The 23172-nt window shown below is 35.2% G+C and overlaps 1 protein-coding gene across 3 annotated transcripts in view; it reads right to left on the bottom strand.

Moving 5' to 3' along the window:
* The window catches only part of TMEM260 (transmembrane protein 260), an 87797-nt gene that overhangs the window by 13399 nt on the left and 51226 nt on the right, over window positions 1-23172 (bottom strand). For all 3 annotated transcript variants that reach the window (XM_027842837.1, XM_027842839.1, XM_027842838.1), the window contains exons 5-10: window positions 19336-19449; window positions 10235-10414; window positions 8828-8868; window positions 2681-2764; window positions 1609-1723; window positions 338-510 (exon numbers count right to left, since the gene is read on the bottom strand). In XM_027842837.1, the coding sequence (XP_027698638.1) occupies window positions 338-510; window positions 1609-1723; window positions 2681-2764; window positions 8828-8868; window positions 10235-10414; window positions 19336-19449 (707 nt within the window). The remainder of the gene's footprint in view (window positions 1-337; window positions 511-1608; window positions 1724-2680; window positions 2765-8827; window positions 8869-10234; window positions 10415-19335; window positions 19450-23172) is intronic.

Below are 23172 nucleotides of genomic sequence, written 5' to 3'. Positions count from 1 at the left end.
AAGCACGTGGTATTTTGGGCATATAACATGTCGTGGACAAATGGAGAACAAAACCCAAAATATTTAAAATCCTCTATGTCTGACCTATGTTTTTCACACTGTTTCTCCCAAAACCACAGTCTTCCTTTGGGGGTTCTTAAAAGAAATTGTGCCAATAGCAAAAAATTTACATCGCTATGTCCTAAGTAAAAGAAATGGGGGTTCTGAAGGATGACAAACAGTGCAGAGGGATTACATAAGATCAAGCTATGGCACTTGGGTCCTTCATGAATCTGTGCAAATAAAGAATGAAACATCAGTGACTTTCTCTTTCTAAAAATGCCTCTTAATTTATTACCTGTAATTAGAATAAATTTGGTAGAGTACGAAAATGGCCGCTGAAAGCCATTCCAGAAACTGGAATATAGAGCTGCTGCTCAGCATCCTCCTACTCAGAGAAGAGAATGAGGCCAAGCCCAGCCCAGCTAGAACGGTCACCACTGCATTGCTCTGCATCCAGAAGCGTTCTACCTGGGAAGCATGGAATAAACACGATGTGTTTAGCAGACTAGTGTATGTACTTGTACTATAAAAGCAAACATCTTCAAATGGTTTCCCCTGAGAACTAATTACTATTGCCACAGTTAATTTGCTAACACATAGGTCTTTCCAACTAATTACTCTGACTTATTCCCCACTACCCCTATAACTTTCCTATCCAATTACAAAAAAACTGTATCCCTAGAGCCTTGCACAGTGCCTAGCATATAGTGGGCACTTAACTTTAATGACTGATTGACTGAAATCAGGTAGTGGATATGTAAGTGAGAAGGATTCAGATGTGAGAGAAGTGGTACGGGTAGAAATGAGAAGATTTGGAAATCAAATGACCCATGAACGAAGGGAAAGTGAGGAGTCAAAGATAACATCAAGGTTGCAGACCCGAGTGACTCTAAGGATGGTGGTGTGGTGCCTTTGACAGAAACAGGTGAGTTCAAGAGAGGTTTTGAGAGGAAAGATGATAAGTTCTTGCTTTGGACCTACTGAGTTTAAAATGTCTATACATGGGACATCCAGTACAACAATCCACTACACAGCTGGTGGTATAGAAATGGAGCTCAGGAGAGTTTGGATTGAAGGCATAGATCTGGAAGTTATCTGCATTGGGATGATAATTAAACCCCCCAGAGCTGAAGAGTTACCAAGTGAGAGAGTATGAAGAGAAAGGAGAAGAAAGCAAAGGATAAAGAGAAGCTTGAAATTTTCTGCTCATGCAGATGGAAGAGAAATGAAGTGAGAATTATATACAATTCCAATCTCCAGTTCGATCTCTAGGCTGAACAATGCATTCAGGAGGGGCCACCTGACACAGATAGATTTCATATCATGGAAATAATTATATTTTAAACAGGAACAAAGCAGGAGGGATAGTAGTAGATGACTAAATGAAAACCACCTTGAATTTATTTTTATCATTTACCTGCTGTTAATCAACTGATGGATTTTTTAAAAGGCCATAATTCTAATTTTGCATTCTCATAACTATTTTTATTTCTAAAATGTTTATAAAATAATAAGGTGAAGTCTTAAAAAAGTCTAGATGAAGGGCAATAACTGTGTGAAACTTACCACACCCATGAAAAGAGGTTTTGAAATGTCTAAATTTGCTCTCCAAGCAAAGAACAATGAATAAACACAAAGCATTCCAACAAAAAGCCACACCAATGGTGGGTTTTGTTTGCCCCTGCAAGACATAATGCATTTTTTTTATTATGGATTTAAAATAAAAAGTAATCATTACAAAAATTTAAGGGAACTTTTAAAAATACCAATAGATGGTTTTTGGTAGATCTTTGTATAAATCAGGCCCAAGAAAGATTTGTCTAGAGGCAGCTAGTTGGTGCAGTGGATAGAGCACTGGCCCTGGATTCAGGAGGACCTGAGTTCAAATCCGGCCTCAGACATGTAACACTTACTAGCTGTGTGACCCTGGGCAAGTCACTTAACCCCAATGACTAGCTACAAAAAAGAAAAAAAGAAAAAGAAAAAAAAAGATTTGTTTACATTTCAGAGGAAAATAATAATTATTTCCTCATTTAAAACTGAGGCAGAGTTCTTAGGGAACAGCAAATGGCATTACTTTCTGAATAGATGAAATGGAGGCAGAGTTAGTTACAGAATGGACCTACTGAAGGAGATCCCCTCACTTCCCACCATTAGTCCTGATTTGGTAGGCACTCCCAAGCAGCAAATGGCATATGAGGAAGGGAAAATAAGGTATCAGAGGAGAAGAAACAAAATCTCCAGTAGTACTAAAAAGCTAAAGGAATTCCTTCAACTGGCTAGTCATGTGTAAGAAATGTACACATAACAAGTCAGGTGAATGTAAATTGTGGACTGCCTATATTCAACTTCAACTGGTGTCTAAATAAGTTATTTTATACGATGAGTAGTACAAATGCTTTAAAAGTTTAAGACTATCAAAAGATTCATTTGGTTATTCTGAAAAGGAACATTATTCAATTCAATTTTTCAACGTTCTTTTGTAATCTGGAAATCATATAGCATTCACAAAGTGTGCAAATTTGACAAGCAGAAATAGTGACATTAGGTTTCTCAGAATGTAATTATGTACCAACACAATAAAAATTCATTTACTTAATAGGAAAAAAAACACAGCAAAAGTAGAGATATTACTTACTGTCTTGCTAAACATAAACAAGCAACAACTGCAAGGACTTGAACATTAATTGATAATTCAACCTTCATATTTGCCATCTGAAAACTAAAAAGTAAACATCTAATTTATCATTTTCATTAGTCAGAAAGCAAAAAATTTTTAAATTTTAAATAATTTCAAATTCTAAATCAAGCATTTTTTCATAAACATGAAATTTCTGATGAAATCCAGAACATACACTACAGTCAGAATAATAGTAGAATAAGTTATTTTTTTAAATTTTAAAAACTAAGTTTTAGGACAAAAAAAAGACCACATATAAGAACACGACAAAGTTAAACTCAGGTTATTTCTTCTCTCTCTCTCTCTCTCTCTCTCTCTCTCTCTCTCTCTCTCTTCCAGAAGAGTTCCAAAAATTGACTATTGTTCAATTATCAGCTTGTCAACCAAGGAGTGAAATCATATCAAAGGTTTGTAACAGGTCTCTGTTGACCATACCTCTGTAGTTCATTCAGATCATACTAACTGGATGCACCAAAAGTTATGGTTAAAATGTTTCTTGGAACTTCATGTTAATACAGAGGTAGACACTGTCTAAATGAATTAAAATGCTGAAAGCAATAATAGCTTCTGGAGGTCCTTCTAGAGAACATCTACTTGCCAGACTTAATAGAAATGCAGCAAAAACGGAGATCTCCATTTACCCTGCCTCCCACCTACTCCCCAGTCATTTCTCTCAAAAGATGCTTTCTTTTACATCAATTTCGTCTCATGCATGCATTATTTAGTAAATCTTAGATAAATAGAATGATTCTTTTAGGCCCGAATTATTTTACCAACTAAAAAACACACAGCTACTATCCATACCAGGTGACATCTATAGTTGCTTGCTCTAGGGAACTTCTTATACTTAAAACAGTAGATAATATCCTTCGGCTTAAAGTGATCTCTCTCTGACACCAATTTCACAAGGGAAAAAAGCAAGAAATAATTATGGCATCCACACACTATGTGCTTTACTAAAGGACACTCATCTACCATAAGAAGATATGATTATTTTGATTCCATCATGAGACTCATTTCAAACTATTCTTCAAAAAAAATGGGGTCAAGTTTCCAAAATAAATTTCTGAAGAACTGTTGCTTAAATGTAAGTTCTGAAAGATGATCATTAGGTTCAGTAATTTCCTTGTCAAGGATTGCAATTTAGAGATATGAATTGGGAAGGAATAAAATTTGCTTGACTAGAAGAGGATGTATGATTAAATTCTATCAAAATGAAGGATTTTTCTCTTATGTTATTAGAAGGCTCCCCCTCAATACTGCTATTCATATGAAACATTTAGTACCCAGAATTCTTTTTTTTTTAACTCAACCAATCAATAAATGCACTAGACCTTCATTATCCTTTATCTTTGTTTTATTTCAGGTAACTATTTTTATACACGTAGTCATCTTCTTGAAGTTTCTTTTTAAGTATAAGATTTTTTTTTCTTTCTACTAAGACGGATTTAAGTACTCACTCTTAACATATTACCATACTGTAGTCCTAAGAGTTAACTGCACTATCCAATGTTATGCTATATTCTTTGTAATTCATGTAATGATCCTCCAAGCCCATATGTTTTTATTTCCAAATATCATATAACTAAGGTGAAGAAAAAAAGTGGAAGAGCACAGAGACTGCCAATTTTTATGAGACAGACTAACAAAGAATGAAAAGTAAAGTAACTGAGCCATTAGGAGAATAAAGACATAATATTTATAGTATAATGAATGGGTAAACAAGAAAAAAAGAAGTGAAAAGAAGTTCTCAAAAATTAGTCAAAATAAGGGAAGTATTTAGAAGAAACTGGGACTCAAGGTAGAGTACCTTTACGATTAAGTGGAGTCACTTAATCTATAAAACTATAAACTTCTTTAGGGCACGGATCACACAAAATGTATCTTTGCATCAACCTTCACACCTGGGAGAGTGCTTTGTGTACAGTAGGTACTACTAAGTGTTTATTAAATGAAAGAATGAACAAATAATGGATCAAGAGCAAATAGATGATTTAAAGATATCTAAAGTCCCTTCAAACTCTAAAGTCCTTTGCCTCTAAACAAATAATATACAGAAATGACTACTAGTAATGATGAGCTACTTTTTTTCCTCTTCTCTTTCATTAAAGACATATTTCCTTATATTTTTAATTAATGATACTATTAGGAGATTTCATAGTTCCGTTAAAGCAATAAAAGCAGATAGGAACTTTTTTTATCTGGTTAATCATCCTAATTATTTTTCCTTTTAAATATTTTATTTTTTCCAATTACATGTAAAAAATCTTAATTCATTTTTAAAAATTTTGAGTTCCACCCTCTCTTCCTCCCTCCCTTCCCTCTTCTTCTTTGAGAAGGCAAGCAAGTTGATATGTTATACCTGTTCAGTCATGCAAAATATATTTCCATATTAGTCGTGCTGTTAAAGAAAACACAGACCAAAAAAAAAAATAAAGGAAAAATAAAGTTAAAAAAAGTATGCTTAGATCTGCATTCAGATTCCATCAGTTCTTTCTCTGGAGGTGCATAGCACTTTTTATCATAAGTCCTTTGGAACTGTCTTGGATCACCGTATTATTGAGAAAAACTAAGTCATTCACAATAATTGATTACTATACATTATTGCTGTTATTGTGTACAATGTTCTGGTTCCACTCACTTCACTTTGAATCAGTTCACATATGTCTTTGCAGGTTTTCCTGTAACCATCCTGCTTGTCATTTCTTCTAGCACAACAGTATTCCATCACAATCATATACCACAACTTCTTCAGCTATTCTTCAATAGATGGGCATCTTATCAATTTCCAATTTTTTGCCACCACAAGTAGAATATTTTTGTACAGAGGTCCTTTTCCTTTTCCTTTTTTAAAAATCTCTTTCGGATACAGACCTAGAAGTAGTATTGCTGGATCAAAGGGTATTCACAGTTTTATAGTCCCTTGGGCATTGTTCAAAACTGCTCTCCAGAATAGTTAGATCAGTTCACAACTCCATCAACAATATATTAGTGTCCCAATTTTCCCATATCCCCTCCAACATTTGTTATTTTTCTTTTCTGTTATATTTGCCCATCTGATAGGTGTGAGGTGGTACCTTGGTGGTGTTATTATTATTATTATTATTATTATTATTTTGCTTTTTGGTGAGGCAATTGAGGTTAAGTGACTTGCCCAGGCTCACACAGGTACTAAGTGTTATGTGTCTGAAGCAGGATATGAACTCAGGTCCTCCTGACTTCAGGGCCAGTGCTCTATCCACTGTGCCATCTAGCTGCCCCTTTGGGGTTATTTTTAAATGCTAGTATTTCTCTAATCAATAGTGATTTAGAGCATTTTTTTCATATGACTGTAGATAGTTTTAATTTCTTCTGAAAACTGTCTGTTCTTATCCCGTGACCATTTACCAACTGGGGAATGACTTGCATTCTTAAATTTGACTCAGTTCTCTATATGAGAAATTAGGACTTTATCAGAAAAACTTGCTGTAAAATTTTTTTCACAGTTACAATTACTGTGTATTTCCCTCTATCCTACCTTTCACCTTGATTGTTCTCAAAAGTGTTTTGCTTCAACTACTAGGAATATTGTAGCCAAATTCCAGAGTTCCCAGGTCAAGGAGAAAATATTACAAGCAGCCAGAAAGAAACAATTCAAGTATCGTGGAAACACAATCAGGATAACACAAGATTTAGCTGCTTCTATATTAAGGAACCGCAGGGCATGGAATATAATATTCTGGAGAGCAAAGGAGATAAGATTACAACCAAGAATCACCTACCCAGCAAAACTGAGTATAATCCCGCAGGGGAAAAAATGGTCATTCAGTGAAATAGAGGACTTTCAAGCATTCTTGATGAAAAGACCAGAGTTGAATAGAAATTTGATTTTCAAATACAAGACTCAAGTGGAACATGAAGAGGTAAACAGGAAAGAGAAAATCATAAGAGACTTATTAAGGTTGAACTGTTTACATTCGTGCATGGAAAGATGATATTTGTAACTCATGAGACCTTTGTCAGTATTAGGGTAGTTGAAGAGAAAAAATTATATGTATGTATATATAGATAGATAGAGGGCACAGGGTGAGTTGAAGATGAAAGGGTCATATCTGGAGAATAAAATTAAGGGGTGAGAGAGGAATATACTAGGAGAAGGAGAAAAGGAGAGGTAGAACGGGGTAAATTATCCCACAAAAAAGAAAAACAACAGAAAAGAAAAGGCTCTTACAGTGGAGGGGAAACGGGGGAAAGTGAGAGGGAATGAGTGAATCTTATTCTCATAGGATTTGACTTAAGGGGGGAATAACATACACACTCATTTGGGTGTGGAAATCTGTCTTATCCTACAGGAAAATGGGGGGGAAGGGGACAAGAGAGTAGGGGGATGATAGAGAAGAGGGTAGATTGGGAAAGGGGGTAATCAGAAGCAAATACTTCTGAGGAGGGACAGGGTCAAAAGAAAGAATAGAATAAATGGGTGCACGGGATAGGATTAAGGGAAATAGAGTTAGTTTTTCACAGCATGTCTATTATGGAAGTGTTTTGCATCACTGCACATATATAACCTATATCTAGTTGCTTACCTTTTCAATGAGGGTGGGTGGGGAGGGAGGAAGGGAGAAAATTTGGAACCCAAAGTTTTAAAAACACGTTTAAAAAAATGTTTCCACATGCAACTGGGAAATAAGAAATACAGGAAATGGGGTACAGAAATCCATCCTGCCCTACAGGAAAATTGAAGGGGAGGGGATCAGAGAAGGGGGGGAGAGATAGAAGGGAAGGCAGACTAGGGGAAGGGGTATTTAGAATGTGTGCCATCTTGGGGTGGGGGGAGGGGTGAGATGGGGTGAAAATTTGGAACTCAAAATCTTGTGGAAGTAAATGTTGAAAACAAAAAAATAAATAAAAATTACCATTAAAAAAAAAGTGTTTTGCTTCTGACAACTGCCTCCTCCAATCCACAAGTCCCTTCTATCAGTCTCCCCATCTCCTTCCCCTCCTACTTCCCTGTAGGGCAAGACAGATTTCAGTCAGTCTCAATTTGTCTATTCTTCAGCAAATCACCCTTTCAAGTACCATTACTTAAGATTTAGCAAGTCATATTACTTGTTGAAAAAATAAATTGTTAAGTGGTTCAATTGCAATTAGGTTCTTATTAGGGTGATTTTGACTGGACCTTTGATTTCACAGATACAGAGAACTACAGATGAGGAAATTCCCTCTACCAATGTAGATTAGCATTTGCTCTTTAATTTATAGTCTTAAGAGTTCTGCCTGGGTCACTGAGAAGTAAAGGAACTTGCCCAGTCACAAAGCCAGTATGAGTCCATGGTGGCACATGAACCCAATTGATTAGCTCCCTATCCACTATACCAGTGGTGTCAAATTGAAAGAGAAATGCAGGCCACTAAACCTTCCATAAGGATCCCTGGTGGCCATGTAGTGACTTAGAAAACCACAAATTAACCTTATCTATGTTGTAATATATATTTATTTATTTTGTTAAACATTAACTAATTGCATTTTAATCTGGTTTGGCCACAGTCAGGAGTGTTGCAGAACCTGCTAGCCATGTGTTTGACACCTCTGAACTACATCATGCTGCCTCTGTAGAGTGATATTAATCAATATAGAAGTCAAGAAGAATTTTTTCTACTTGGACATATACTACAATGACAGCTTAAAAAAATTTGAAATCCTAAATAAATGAATCTCTGAAGAATCAAAATATCTTAGTTCATTATATGAATTATGTGAAAACATTTGTTCAAATTTTGGGTAGATAAAATGTTTAAATAATAATTTCTAAAGAAAGATTATTACCAAAAATCTAGGACAAAGAATAAGTTATTTCTAAAAATTCTGTTTTGGGTGATCTTACAGCAAACAGAAATGTCATGTTTTAGTATACAACTCTCAGACAATATTTGCCTGCATTCGACGTTTTGTTTTCTATTCAAGAACAAGTATCAGTATATAAAGAAAAAAACAAAGGTAGAAACACATTATCAGAGTTGGATGCTATTTCCTCAGAGGAAAACCAACAATCCTTACAAGTTCTGAAAAATAAATTCTAGTAACAGAAAACGCATTTAAAAGTTGTTCCACATATTTTTTACTCACAGCAATATTTCAGACATACTGGATCCTATCTCAGATTTGGCCTGGTCATAAAAGAGAAATAGTTACACTCAATGATGCATACAAGAATTAAATCATAGTATATTTTAGTTTTTTGAATTTAAGAATACATTTAGAATATATAATACATTTTATTTTTCAAAATCATTGTTTCAGAATCTTAAGAAAGCATTTTTAAAAGAAAATAGATAAGGTAGTATAAGCTGCCATAATGTTTTAAAAAAGAACTCCAAAAAATAATGGTCAAAGCACCAGGCTTTGAATACCAGTCTGGCACTATTATTTGTGTGACCTTGGGCAAGTCCACGTCTTTAAAGTAAGGGGGTTGAAATAAATGACCTTCAAGGTACCTTTCAGCTGTAAATCTATGTTTCTATGATTTAGATCATAAGCTAAACACCAACTGAAATAATGTTTCCAGAAGGAAGAGTTAATTAACAATTTCATTAGTTAGCTCTACAGCTTTATAGACAATTCCAATCATCTGTATGTCAATCTTTGGTCCTATTATGCTTATTGGTACATAATTACTAATTTCATAAGCGATAAGTGAATTTCATTCTCTATTTCCAAGTTGCTCTTGAATCTCAATTAACATTTTCATACAATTAGCACTACTTCATATAATGACATTTCCATATATTGACCATGGCATAGGGAATTAATAAATTATTATCCTAACCATCCTAATCAAAATAGTCTCTTAATAAGACTACTGATTGTTCTTCCATTTTTCATATACCAAACATATTATAGCAGATTGTGTTTTTTCTCACTCTCTAATTTATATATGGTGCATGTTTATAGTTATCTTCCTGAAACTAAGACCTTTAAAATCATTCAGAAGTACATTTTCTCCAAACAGTGACTATGCACGTGCGCGCGCACACACACACACACACACACACACACACACACACACACATCTAACTTCTTTCAAAAAAACTTATCTAGTCTTAGACTGAATATTAACCACTTAGAGTGTATAACAAAATTGTGAATGATCATAATTCAACCAGGGCAACCAAAAATATTGGATTCATTCTTCAACTTTCCTCTAATAGTTTTTATTCATAAACCCAATGCTCACAGTGACACCTACTGCTAAAATTATTGAAATGTTGTTTCCACTGTATGCAGCAAAGTCTTTTTAATGCTTGTTATCTGAAAAGAATATTATCCTACCTCAATAACAAAAAAAAGGTGGATTAAATGATTCCAACACTTTCTAAGGCATCCTCAAAGGCACATCCCAAGGAAAAGTTTGTCATATAAATAACTAAGATGAAAAGTCTAAATAACATAATTTTTCTAATAATTGCCCAGGAAGAAAACTGAAGGAAATTTTCTTATAAATTTCATTTTAAAAGGATTGAAAAATAAACTTACTAGGTTGAATGTTCCATACTCTTCCCTAAGAAAATGTGTCAGAAATCCTGAAAATGTAGTCTGGTCTCCCCAGGTCCAACGAGCTTGATTGAGGTAGGATGAGACAGGCAGGTAGAGATAAGGCAGAAAACCAGCACAGAAGAAGAGACTCAGCATTAGCAAATGGCCTAGGGAAAGCTCCTGTGTCAAAACATATAAGATCGTATTACAATACTTATTTTAGTTTAATTATTTGGAACTTTGAGACACACCAAGAAAACCATGAAATATATTCACAAAGCTGATCTCTCAATTTATAGTAAGCTACCACAAAATACTTCGTTAAACCTTCCGATTACTATGGATTACTAAGAAAATTTCATCAGCCTGATCTTCTCTTCTCTGCACGGCCAGGTGAATTTTGAGTGAAGCAAATGACATTAGGAAAGACTCATGAGTATCATATTCGTTGCATTTTTTACATTTAAATCATGTCATGACATATATAGATGGCTGAAGCCCTGCAAAGCTGAGATAACCCACTTTGAAGTGATTAAGTGTTGTTGGCTTGTGTTGCATATGCCAGAAAATGTCCTTCCAATGTTGGTATACTTTCCTGTCATCATCAGCAGCAGACTTGGTTCATTGTCTCTATCACGATTATATAACATATAACATGGAATACCGCTGCAAGTATTTCTTGGGTAGCTATTTTAGATGTTTTATTAAAATGGCAGAGTGGATAATAGTCTTTACATTATACTATTGTTTTGAAATGTTCTTTAATATTTAAAAATAACTCTTCTTGATTACAATACATAATGTAGAATATGCACTACAGGGTATTAAAGTAAAATTTTAAGCTTTTTCTTGAGATATACACATACACATATGGGGCTCTCATTATCTCACTATTATCTGAGTCTTCAGACACTACTTTTTTTGTTTCAGGACTGTGATTGCAATGACCTCTACAGGGAACTACACAGCGGTAAAAATCCCTCTACCAATGCAGATCAGTAACTATTCTGTAACTTAAAATCTAGGAGAGTTGCCTGGAGCTTTGCCCAAAGTCACATAGACAGTATGCATCAGTGGCAGGGCTGGAGTCAAGAATCTTCTTGAACGGGGCAGCTAGGTGGCGCAGTGGATAGAGCACCGGCCCTGAAGTCAGGAGGACCTGAGTTCAAATTCGGCCTCAAACCAAACACTTGACACGTACTAGCTGTGTGACCTTGGGCAAGTCACTTAACCCTGATTACCTCACCAAAAAAAAAAAAAGAGTCTTCTCGATTCTGGGGCTGGCTAACTACCTAACTACACCACGATGCCTCCACTTGAAATCACATTGGGAAGCAGAAGTCATACTAATGAACCACTTAGAAAATTTGTCAATAATGCACATTCATTCATTAAGAGCTTAAAGCTACGTGCCAGTCACATTTACAAGGACAAAAGCAAAACAGTCCCTGTCCTCAAAGAACTTATATTCTAAAGAAGGAGATAACATGAATATACCTAGGTATTATTAAACATATACAAAACAGATATAAAGTAACCTTGGTGGAGAAGACACTAGAAGCCGAAGGGGCTAAGAAAAGCCTCTTGTAGAAGAAGGCATTTCAGGTGAGTCTTGAAGAAAACCAGAGATTCCAAGGAGCTGAAGTGGGGAGAAAGTGTATTCCTGGCATGGGAAATAGCCAGTGCAAAGACATGGAGAAAAGAGATGGAATGTCACGTGTGAGGAATAGTATGAAATTCTGGACTATAGAAAACAAAGAGGGAATAATGAATGAATAAGAAGGAAAGTTATGAAGAGCCTTAAATGTCAAGGATATTTGATTCTAAAGGTTACAAGGAACCACCAGAGTTTCTTAAGAGAGTGTGTGTGTGTGTGTGTGTGTGTGTGTGTGTGTGTGTGTGTGACTATTTTAAGAAAAATCACATTGGCAGCTACGTGGAGAATGAATTGGAGAGGAGAGAGACTTAAGGCAGGAAGACCACTTAGGAGGCTATTCATGATAACCTAGGCTAGAGGTGATGAGGGCCTTAAGGAGTGGTGGTTCCCTTAACAGGAAAGTATGGAGAACAGGTGGGTTTGAGAAAAGACAGTGAATTCTGATTTGTAAATTTTATGTATGAGATGCCTATAGGATATCTAGTTTGAAATATCCAGTAAAAGGACAGTATCTCAGAGACAGACTATGGCTAGATATAGAGATCTAGGAGTCATCTGCATAGAAATGATGATTCAATCTGTGGGAGCGCATCAAATAAGATTGGAAAGAAATGAGAAGCATCAGAACATAGCCCTGAGATACACCCAGTTAGGGAGCATGTGATAGTTAATGATGCAGTCAAGGGATAGGAAGAACTTGGAAGGAACAGTGTTGAGAAAATCCAGAGAGGAGAAATTACCCAGAAAGAGAGGGGAGTCACTGTGTCATGTGTTACAGAGAGGTCAAGAAAGAAAAGAACTGAGAAAAGGCCATTAGATTTGGCAAATAAGAGATTATTGATAATTATGGAGAAAGTGGTTTCTGCATAGTAATAAGGTCAGAGGCCAAATTACGAAGAATTTAGAAATGTGAGAGGAGAGGGAGTAGATGAAGAGTATAGACAGACTTTATAAGAGGTTTGACTAAAACAGAGAAGACAGATATAAAATGAAATGCAGGGAGGGGTGGTAGAATTTAGAGAAGACTTTTTTTAAAAATGGGGAAATATGGGCTTTTTTGTAAACACCAGGAAAGGAACTTGTAAGATAGGGAGAGCTGAAGAGAAATGTAGGGTAACAATTATGAGACTAATGAATTGGAAGAGATAAGATCAACTGTACTTAAACAGGAGCTGGTCTTGGTGAGAAGTAGGGTTGCCTACCTCTTCATGAGACTGGAGTAAAGGAGGAGATGGGGGAAATGTTAAGGGATAGTGAAATGTAGAAAAGGGGAAAAGATGAAATTCCAGGGGAATGATTGCATTCAAACACATATTCCTGCTTAATAACCTAGCCAATCTCACCAAATGTTTTTAGGTTAGCCTCTGGCTTAAATAATAATAATAATAAAAAAGGAATGACCTGAATATCAAAGAATCAAATTGGGAAAATTGGTGAAGCCCTGAAATATCTTTCAATCATGACTATATGTTCTTGCTGAGAAAATCAGATAAGACTAGAAGCATGTCATATCATACAACTTTGCCCCAAAAATCACACCAAACACCACCACCAAAAAATTTTTACTATAAGAATTAGAGCATAACTGCAATTGTAAGCTTCATTTTTTAAAACGCAAGTTTACTAAAATAAACTATTTCAATAATTAATTTTCATTTTTCAAGATAAAGCCCCAAACAAATATTTTAAAAACTACTTTCTATGAAACAATCATCTAAGCTTCAAATGGATTTACTTTAATTGGCTTTTTTCTGGTAAGTTATCCCCTCTAAAATGGAAGACCTCTTGTACTTAATTTGGAGAATATTTTTTTCTCATCAAACTAAATTCTAAAATAAAGGAAAAAATCCACAAGATTTTGCAAAGATGATTTCAGAGTTATATCCCCTGGTGAATTTGAAAAGTTCAAATGTTGGATGTTTTTAAAAATTATAATGACTCTTTTGGAAGATGTCAGGTTTTACTTTAAGGCAAAGAGGGACATCTACATTTAATAAACTCAAGACTCAAATTCAGTCAATAAGCATTTATTAAGCCCCAGATATGTACCAAGCACTGTGCTAAGCACTTTGCTGTTGTTATTCACTTGTTTCAGTCGTGTCCAAATCTTTATGACCCTGTTCTGGGGTTTTCTTGGCAAAGTTACTGAAATGGTTTGCCATTTTCTTCTCCAGCTCATTTTACGATGAGGAAATTAAGGCAAAAAGGGTTAGGTGACTTGCCCAGGGTCACACAGCTAGGAAGTACCTGAGGCTAGATTTGAACCCAGGTCTTCCTGACTCCAGGTCCAGCACTCCATTTACTACACCATGTAGTCAACCCTATGCTAAGCACTAGAGATACAAAAAAAAAAAAAAGACAATCCTTACAATGGAGGAGCTCACAATCAAATTTCACCTGAGTAGAATAAGTAATGACAATTGCATTAGCATTATCAAATGGATATTCTATAGTAGAAAATAAAGCATTTAGTATAGCAATAATGAAACGCATAAAATGTTAAATGAGGAGTATAAGTACAACTTTACCAAAATATCTGCCAATTTTTTAAGAACAGTTACTTAGCAATCAGAATATATAGTTTCCCTCTGGAACAGGCAGTGAATAAGGAAACAAATAAACTGGGCAATAATCTAGAAAACTATAGACCTTCAGACAAAGCCTCAAATAACCCTGCTGGTGAGAGATGTTAATTCTAGCAAGGATGGAGGACTCAGTGATCTCTTTCTACTTCCAACCTCTGTCACTTAAGAGAGAAGGAAGGAGGCAGAGCCAAGATGGCAGAGAAAAGGCAAAGACTCACCTGAGCTCTCCCAAATTCCTCTCCAAACAACTTTAAATAATGCATCAAAACAAAATTTAGGGTGGCAGAAAACTCACAGGATGGGGTGAGACAAATTTCCAACCTGAGACCACCTAGAAGGTTTGCAGGAAAGGGCTGTCACCCGAGGTGAGAGTGGAGCACACTCCACAGTAGGCTGTGTCAGGACAGGCCGTGCCACAGGAAACCAGCAGCAAGCCTTGGGGGTAACAGCAGCTACTTCTAGAGCTCTCAGCCCACGGACGGCAAGGGGAGGGACAACTTGTCTGAAAATTTCAGGGGTTCCTTTGCTGGCACTGGGTGTAGTACTCTGTTGCATTACTCATATTCAGATGCACATTGCAGTCCTGGAGCATAGTCCCAGGGTGACGAGGAGCGCTAGCCCACCTGAACTTGTGTCCATAGGGGAACGAGGGCCCTGGTCACAGTTCCAAGGTGAAAAATAGTGCTTGTGGTCGCTCACATAACAGAGCACAGGCCAAGAGAGTAGTAAATACACCTCTCCTTAAATCATACCACCTTGGAGGAACTGAAAGCTTACAGACCCCTAGAACTAGCTCTGAAAACAGCTGCACAAAAAACCTGAAGCTTGGGACAGTGCCCTGTCCAGCCCAGGAGTACAGCCCAATTTCAATATAAGGTACAACTCAAAAATAGGCTGGAAAAATAAGTAAACAACAAAAAAGATCCTGACCATAAAAAGTTACTATGGTGACAGGGAAGATAAAAACACAAACTCAGAAGAAGACAACAAAGTCAAAACTGCTACATCCAAAGCCTCAAAGAATAATCCAAATTAGTCTCAGGTCTTGGAAGATCTGAAAAAGGATTTAAAAATCAAATAAGAGAGGTACAGGTAAAATTGGGAAAAGAAATGACAGCAATGCAAGAACATCATGACAAAAGAGAACATCTTGGTAAAAGAAGCACAAAAAAAAATACTGAAAATAACACCTTAAAAAACAGAATAGGACAAATGGTAAAAGAGGCACAAAAATTCAGTGAAGAGAACACCTTAAAAAGCAGAATTGGCCACATGGAAAAAGATGTACAAACATTTACTGAAGAAAAGAACTCCTTAAAAAATAGGATTAGTCAAATTGAAAAGTAGATACAAAAGCTAAATGAAGAAAATAATTTTGAAAAAATTAGAATTGGACAAGCAGAAGCTAATGACTCTGTGAAACATCAAGAATCAATCAATCAAAATATTTTGTTGATGCTCTTTTTCCCCTTATTTTAGTTGCAAGTCCAACTGAGGAAAGTGTTTCGTTATATATATATATATTTTCTCTTTAGGACTACCTTTGTTGCATCCAAAAAGTTTTGGCACGCTGTTCCATTTGTGATCATTTTCTTTGGTACGATTGCTTATTGTTTCTATTTTTTTTTGTTTGATGCACAAATATTTCTTTAGGATTATATTTTTTAGTCTCCATCTGAATTTGAATCTTTTCTTCAAATGACCCTTACTGAATATGTCTTATTAAGCTGCAGTCAGGAAAGAATGTATTTAACTTTTCTGCTCTTCTACATTTTAGGAGTTTTTTATGCCACAGCATAATGGTCAATTTTGTAAATGTGAATTGCAAGGTTGAGAAACGTGTATATATAGATATAGATATAGATATATCTATATCTATACACACACACACACATATACATACTCCCTTTGATTTTTTTATTAATTGATAGAGATCTATCAGATCTAACTGTTTTAAATTTTATTTACGTCATTCACTTCATTCTTATCTGTTAGATTTGTTTAGGTGTGAAAAGGTCATACTGAAGTCCCCAAGTATTCTAGTTTTGTTGCCTCTTTTTCCCTGCAATTTGATGAGCTTTTTCTTTAAGTGCTTGGATGCCATGTCACTTGATGCATTTATATAGAAGCAATGATATTGTTTTATTATTTATGGTGCTTTTGAGTACAATGTAGTTTTTATATTTATCTCCCACAACTATGTCTGATTTTCTTGCTGCCTTGTCTGAGAAGGTCAGTATGCCTAGTTTTTAAATTTTGCCTAAAGCACAAATTCTACTCCAGGTCCTCATTTCAAGTCTGTGTGTGTATTTTTGTTTCAAGTGTGTCTCTCTCTTGTAAACAACATATTGTTGGATTCTGCTTTCTAGCCCATTCTGTTATCCTTATACATTTAAAAGGTGAGGCATCCCATTCACAGTTACAATTGTTATTTATATTTTTTCTTCTCATATTCCCTTAAATTTTTCTCTCTCTTGCCCACCTTGCTCCAATTACAAAGGAAAAAGGGAAAGAAAGGAAGGGAATGGAAGCAACAATACCAACATAACTGAATATGTCTGATTCTGCTTCTCCGCCCTTACACTCTTCACCCATCCCAGAAACTGATCACAGATCAGAAATACCTGGGTTCAAATCCTGCTTCTGACAAATAATGACTTTGTGACCATGGGAAAGTCACTTAATCTCTCATTGTCTCAGGCTATTCTAAAATTATAAGTTGCAGAACAATTGCTGATATGAATTGGTAGCTTCATCACTACTGCAGTCACACTCCTGGATCATTCTATAACACCCCCTCCTCCAAAGGAAAAAGCCAAACTGCCCCAAAAAGTCAAAAAAGTAAATAGATAATAAAGTAATTTAATAAGAATATTTAATATTTATAATTATTCAGGTGCCATATAAAAAGCATCAATAGGAAATGGAAAGAACAAGTATACAAATTGTTTTAAAAGATAGACTACATTAAAGCAGAAAGAGAAAATATCATTACTGAATACTAATACATAACATTATGGTGTAGTTCATAGGCTGCTAGATCTGGAGTCAAAAAGACCTGAGTTCAAATGTAGACTCAGATGCTTGCTAGCTGTGTGACTGGGCAAATCACTCAACTTCTGTCTCATTCCTCATCTGTAAAATGGGGATAATAGTAACATATATAGAATGAGGATGTTATGAGGATAAAATAAGCTAATATTTGTAAAGCACTTTGCAAACCCAAAAGCACCCTATAAATGCTGGCTATAAATGTCAACTATAAACATGAATAAAGCTATACATGCTCCACCCCCACAACTTCCATTTTGATCCAAGAGTTTGTAACAGAAACGTAGGGAAAATAATCAATTATTTCTAGCCTTATAGTATATTATTCCCTCTCCGCACTCTACAGTCTAGTCAAAGTGACTTTTTCTCTGTTCTTCATAGGATACTCCATCTCAATCTCCCATCTCTGTTCCTTTGCGCTGGTCATTTCCCATGCCTGTAATGTACTTCCTCCTTACCTTTGCCTTAAAGAATGCCTCTTTCAAGATATAGTTCAGGCACAACCTTTTATATGGAGTCCTTCCTGACCCTCCCAACAGGGACTCTCTTTCCCAAAACATTTTGTATTAAACTACTCTATATTTGTATATAGACTACTCTTTATATTTATTCTTTGTGTAATTGTGTGTTTTTGCTTTTCTCCTGTTAAAATGTAAGCTCACTAAGAGTAGAGATTGTTTCAGTCTTTCTATTTGTATCTCTAGAGCCCAGCATAGAGCATGGCAAATAGCAAGTACTTAATAAATACTTGATGAATTGACAATAATCACTACCCCCTAACACTGCCTTCCCTACCTCCCCTTTCCCTACCCTGCCCCTCAGCCTTCTCTTGTAACGAATAAGTAGAGTCAAGCAAAACAAATCTGCAGACCGGCTGTGTCTGAAAATGCATGTCTCATTCTGCATCTCTAGTCTCTTGCCCTTCTACAAAGAGAGAAGCATGCCTCATCATCAGTCTTTTGAAGTCATAACTGGTTACTGCATTAATCTGCATTCTTAAATATTTCAAAGTCATTTTCCTTTACATTATTGTAATTGCTGTTTAAACTCTATTCTTGGTTCTACTCACTTCACTAAGCATCAGTTCAGACAATTCTTTCTACGTTTCTCTGAAGCCATCATTTTTATCATCTCCTATGGCACAAAAATATCCAATTACATTCATATATCATAATTTATTTTATCTACTTCCTAAATGATGGGCACCACTTTGTTTCCAGTTCTTTGGTACAACAAAGAATGCTATTATAAATATTTATATATATATATATATCAATAGATCCTCTTTCCCTCTGTCTTTGACCTATTTGGGGAGTATGTCCAATGTTGTATAATTTTTATAAATCCTTTTTAAAAAAATTGCTATATTCAGGGATTATGGTTATTTACATTTTGCACAAATGAGCAGGACTATTGTTCCCATGGAAAAGATTATGCACTCAGGTTCTCTGATTTCTTAAGAAAAATTATGTTTTGTTGTTGTTCAGTCATTTTTTAGTTATATTCAGTTCTTTGTGACCCCATTTTGGGTTTTCTTGGTAAAGATACTGGAGTAGCTTGTCATTTACTTCTCCAGCTCATTTTACAGATGAGGAAACAGAGGCAAATAGGGTTAAGTGACTTACCCAGGGTTACCTTGTTAGTAAGTGTCTGAGGCCAGATTTGAATTCAGGAAGATGAGTCTTCCTGACTCCAGGTCTGGTGCTCTATCTATTGCACCACCTAGCTGTCCCATAATCATGTTAAGCCCAAATAAGATCCTCAAAAAGTTTTTCATCTGTACCATTTTACAAGGTTTAAACACCTACCATTTCTTTAAAAAGTCGGAAGAGAACCCACAATGCAATGCACAACACATAAAGTATGATTGTATGCTGATTGCATAAGCTAAGGCCACAGCAGAAGGCACCAATCTTGGATATCTGAAAAAAAATTAAAAATAATACTGACACAATTAATAAATCAAAGCTATGAATTCATTTACAATGAAATGTATGTAACACTAATGAAAAGGTCAGGTGTGAATAGCCATATTTAAAAGCACTTCTACCTAGCATGCTACTTTAAAAAATCCTGTACAAGTTAAGACTATTTGAGTCTACCCTTCTCTGCTGTTAATGTTTTCTTTTTTCAGAACCACTACCAACACCATTATCTATCATCAAATATTTCTTTTTAATAAAAGATTAGTGTGTAACTCAATAATTTAACAAAGGATACTGATACGTACTGTGTTTCAGATGTTGTGCTACGAACTAGAGGGAATACAAAGCTAAATAAGGCTCATTTCACTACTCTGGAGTTTAGGACTATGTGTGTGTTACACATGATTATAAGGAATCCAAAAATGCTTCCAGAAGATGGATTTTGAGCTGGGTCATAAAAGAAGAGTAAGCTTTCTAAAGGAAGACATATACCGTAGTAGCAAGACATTTGGGGCAGAGGACATGATCAAAGGCAGGTAAGCACAAAAGGGCGCAAGAATAGTGAGTAGCAGAGTTTGGCTGAAATGTAGAGTATGTGTATAATGTACAAAATATAGGAGAGTAATGAATGGGTGATATGTTGAAAAGATATGAGTCACATTGTCAAAGACTTTGGAATGCAAGGCTAAGAAGTTGGGGCAGCAAGAAGGAGGTAAAAGCAAAACACTTGTCAACTGTCTGGATGTGAGAATGAAGGGAAAGGGTAAAGTTAAAAATAACACCAATGTTTTGTATGATGGCAAGAATGGTAGTGGTTTTAATATTAATAAGAAAGTAAGAAGGAGGAATAGGTTTTAGAGAAATGATGGAAGAATTCAGTTTTGAACACGCTGAATTTGAAAGACTGGACAAACATATAGAGATGCCTAAGAGGTAAACTGACGATGCATGCTATCTATATGCAGGTATCTATTTTGATTCTAGTTCTTTGCTACTACAAAAAATGTGGAGTAGCAGACATTTTAACAAAATCTAAGTTTTACAAAGCACATCAAAAATTATCTCATTTTATCAAAGAGTAATAGTGTAGAAAGAAAAAAAAAGAAGAGGAACAAATCTAGAACTTTGGAGAATGCCTATGTTTGTAGGGCTGGAGAAAAAGAGAGAAGTGAAAGGAGGCAGAGAATGAGTAGTCAGACAAGCAAGGGAAAAAACAGAACAGTATTGTACCAAGGAAGCCAAGGAAGAGAATTTCAAAGAATGTCAATGCTACAGAAAGGCTGAGAAAAATAGAAGCAGAAAACGCTGGAGTTAACAAGGAGGAGGTCAATAATGCTCTCTGGGAAAGTAGTTTCAGCTAAGCCATAGGGATATATAGATTACAAGGCACTGAGGAGTGGGTGGAGAATTTAGAGAAGCAGTACTAGTATATACTACTTCTTTAAGAAGTCAAGTGCTTAGAAAGAGAGAGACAGAAGGAAGAATAAGGGTATGAGAATAGTTTTTGTTTTCCTCTTAAAGATAAGGGAAACTTGAACAGGTATGAGGGAGAAATGACTGGCCAGTAGAGGAGGAAAACACTGAAGAGATAAAAATAAACTCCCAGAGAAGGCAGGAGGTAATCAGGAGCAATGTGCTATAGTGACAAGAGTACTAGATTCTGGGGACTGTTATGAGGATCAAATGACATACATGCAAAGCACTTTGTAAGACTTTAAAAAAAGAACTTTTATCAAGTGTATAGGGTCACTAATAAATACGAATACACAAATCCTAAATAAAATACTAGCTAGGAGACTACAACAATACATCACAAAGATTACACATTGTGATCAAATGGGATTTATACCAGAAACGTAGCGAGGGTTTAACATAAGGAAAACTACTAACATAATTGATTATATCAACAGATGCAGAAAAAGCTTTTGACAAAATACAACACTCATTCCTATTAAAAACACTGGAAAGCATAGGTATAAATGGATTTTTCCTTAAAATAATAAGAAGCATCTACCTAAGATTATCAACAAGCATTATTTGTAACAGGGATAAGCTAGAAGCTTATTCAATAAGATCAGGAGTGAAACAAGCATGCCCACTATAACCAATATTATTTAATATTGTATTAGAAAAGCTAGCAATAGCAATAAGAGAAGAAAAAGAAATTGAAGGTATAAAATAATAATAAAATAATAAAACTATTTCTTTGTGCAGATACGATGATATATTTGGAAAATCCTAGAGATTCAACTCAAAAGCTAGTTGAAACAATAATTTTAGCAAAGTAGTAGAATATAAAATAAACCTACATAAATCATCAGCATTTCTATATATCACCAACAAAACCCTCCACGAAGAGATAGTAAGAGATACCCCAGTTAAAAGAACCGCAGATAGCATAAAATAACCAGGAGTATACCTGCCAAGGCAAACCCAAGAACTACGTGAACATAATTATAAAACGCTTTTTATACAAATAAATAACTGGAGAAATATTCATTGGCCATGGGTGGGCAGAGCTAAAAAAATGACAATTCTACCTAAACCTATCTATTTATTCAATACCATCTCAATTAAATTACCAAAATATTATTTTGAGCTAGAAAAAATTATAACAAAATTCATTTGGAAGAACAAAAGGTAAAAAATATTAAAGAATTAATGAAAAAAATGTAAAGGAAAGAGGTTTAGCAGTGCCAGATCTTAAATTGTACTATAAGGCAGTAATTATCAAACCAACCGGATAGTGACTAGGAAATACAAAATACAAAAGTAGATCAGTGGAACAGAGTAGACATACAATACACATTAGTAAATTATTATGGTAATTCTGTGTTTGACAAATGTTAAGATTTAAGCTTTTGGGATGCTAATTCACTATCTGGTAAAAATTGTTGGGAAAATTGGAAAGCAATCTGGCAGAAACTGGATATAGACCAATATCTTATACCATTTACTAAGATAAGTTCAAAATGGATACATGATCTAGATATAAAGTGCGATATATATTGATTAGAGAAATGTGAATGAAAACAACTTTGGGGTATCATCTTATACCTATCAAATTGGGTAAATGATAGAAAGGAAAAAGGACAAATGTTGGAGGGAATATGGAAAAATTAGAACACTAATACGCTGCTGGTGGAACTGTGAACTTATTCAACCATTTTGGAGAGCAATCTAGAATTATACCCTACCCTTTGACTCAGCAATACCGCCATTAGGTCTGATTCTCAAAGTGATTAGGGGAAAAGGAAAAGAACCTATGTGTTCTAAAATATATATAACAGCTCTCTTCATGGTGGCAAAGAACTAGAAATTGAGGGGATGCTCATTAATTGGGGAATGGCTAAACAAGTTCTGGTATATGACTGCGATGGAATACTATTGTGTTAAGAAATGATGAGCAGGTTGATTTTAGAAACACATGGAAAGACTTACATGAAATAGTAAGATGAAATGAACAGAACAGAGAACGTTGTATACTGTAACAGCAATATTGTTCAAAAAATAACTGTGAATGACTAAGCTATTCTGAATATTATAAATATCCAAATTAACTACAAAGGACTTATGAAGGAAGATGCTACCCACCTCCAGAGAAAGAACTGATAAACAGAAGTATTCATAGTATGGTTTTACATACATGTGGATATATATGTAAATAAGTCTATATCTATCTATCTATCTATCTATCTATCTATCTATCTATCTATCTAT

Source organism: Vombatus ursinus, unplaced genomic scaffold (genome assembly GCF_900497805.2).
Source record: "Vombatus ursinus unplaced genomic scaffold, bare-nosed wombat genome assembly UNPS02014893.1, whole genome shotgun sequence".
Classification (NCBI taxonomy): domain Eukaryota; kingdom Metazoa; phylum Chordata; class Mammalia; order Diprotodontia; family Vombatidae; genus Vombatus; species Vombatus ursinus.
The sequence above is the reverse complement of the archived record's forward strand: the minus strand, read 5'-3'. Positions and strand labels throughout refer to the sequence as shown.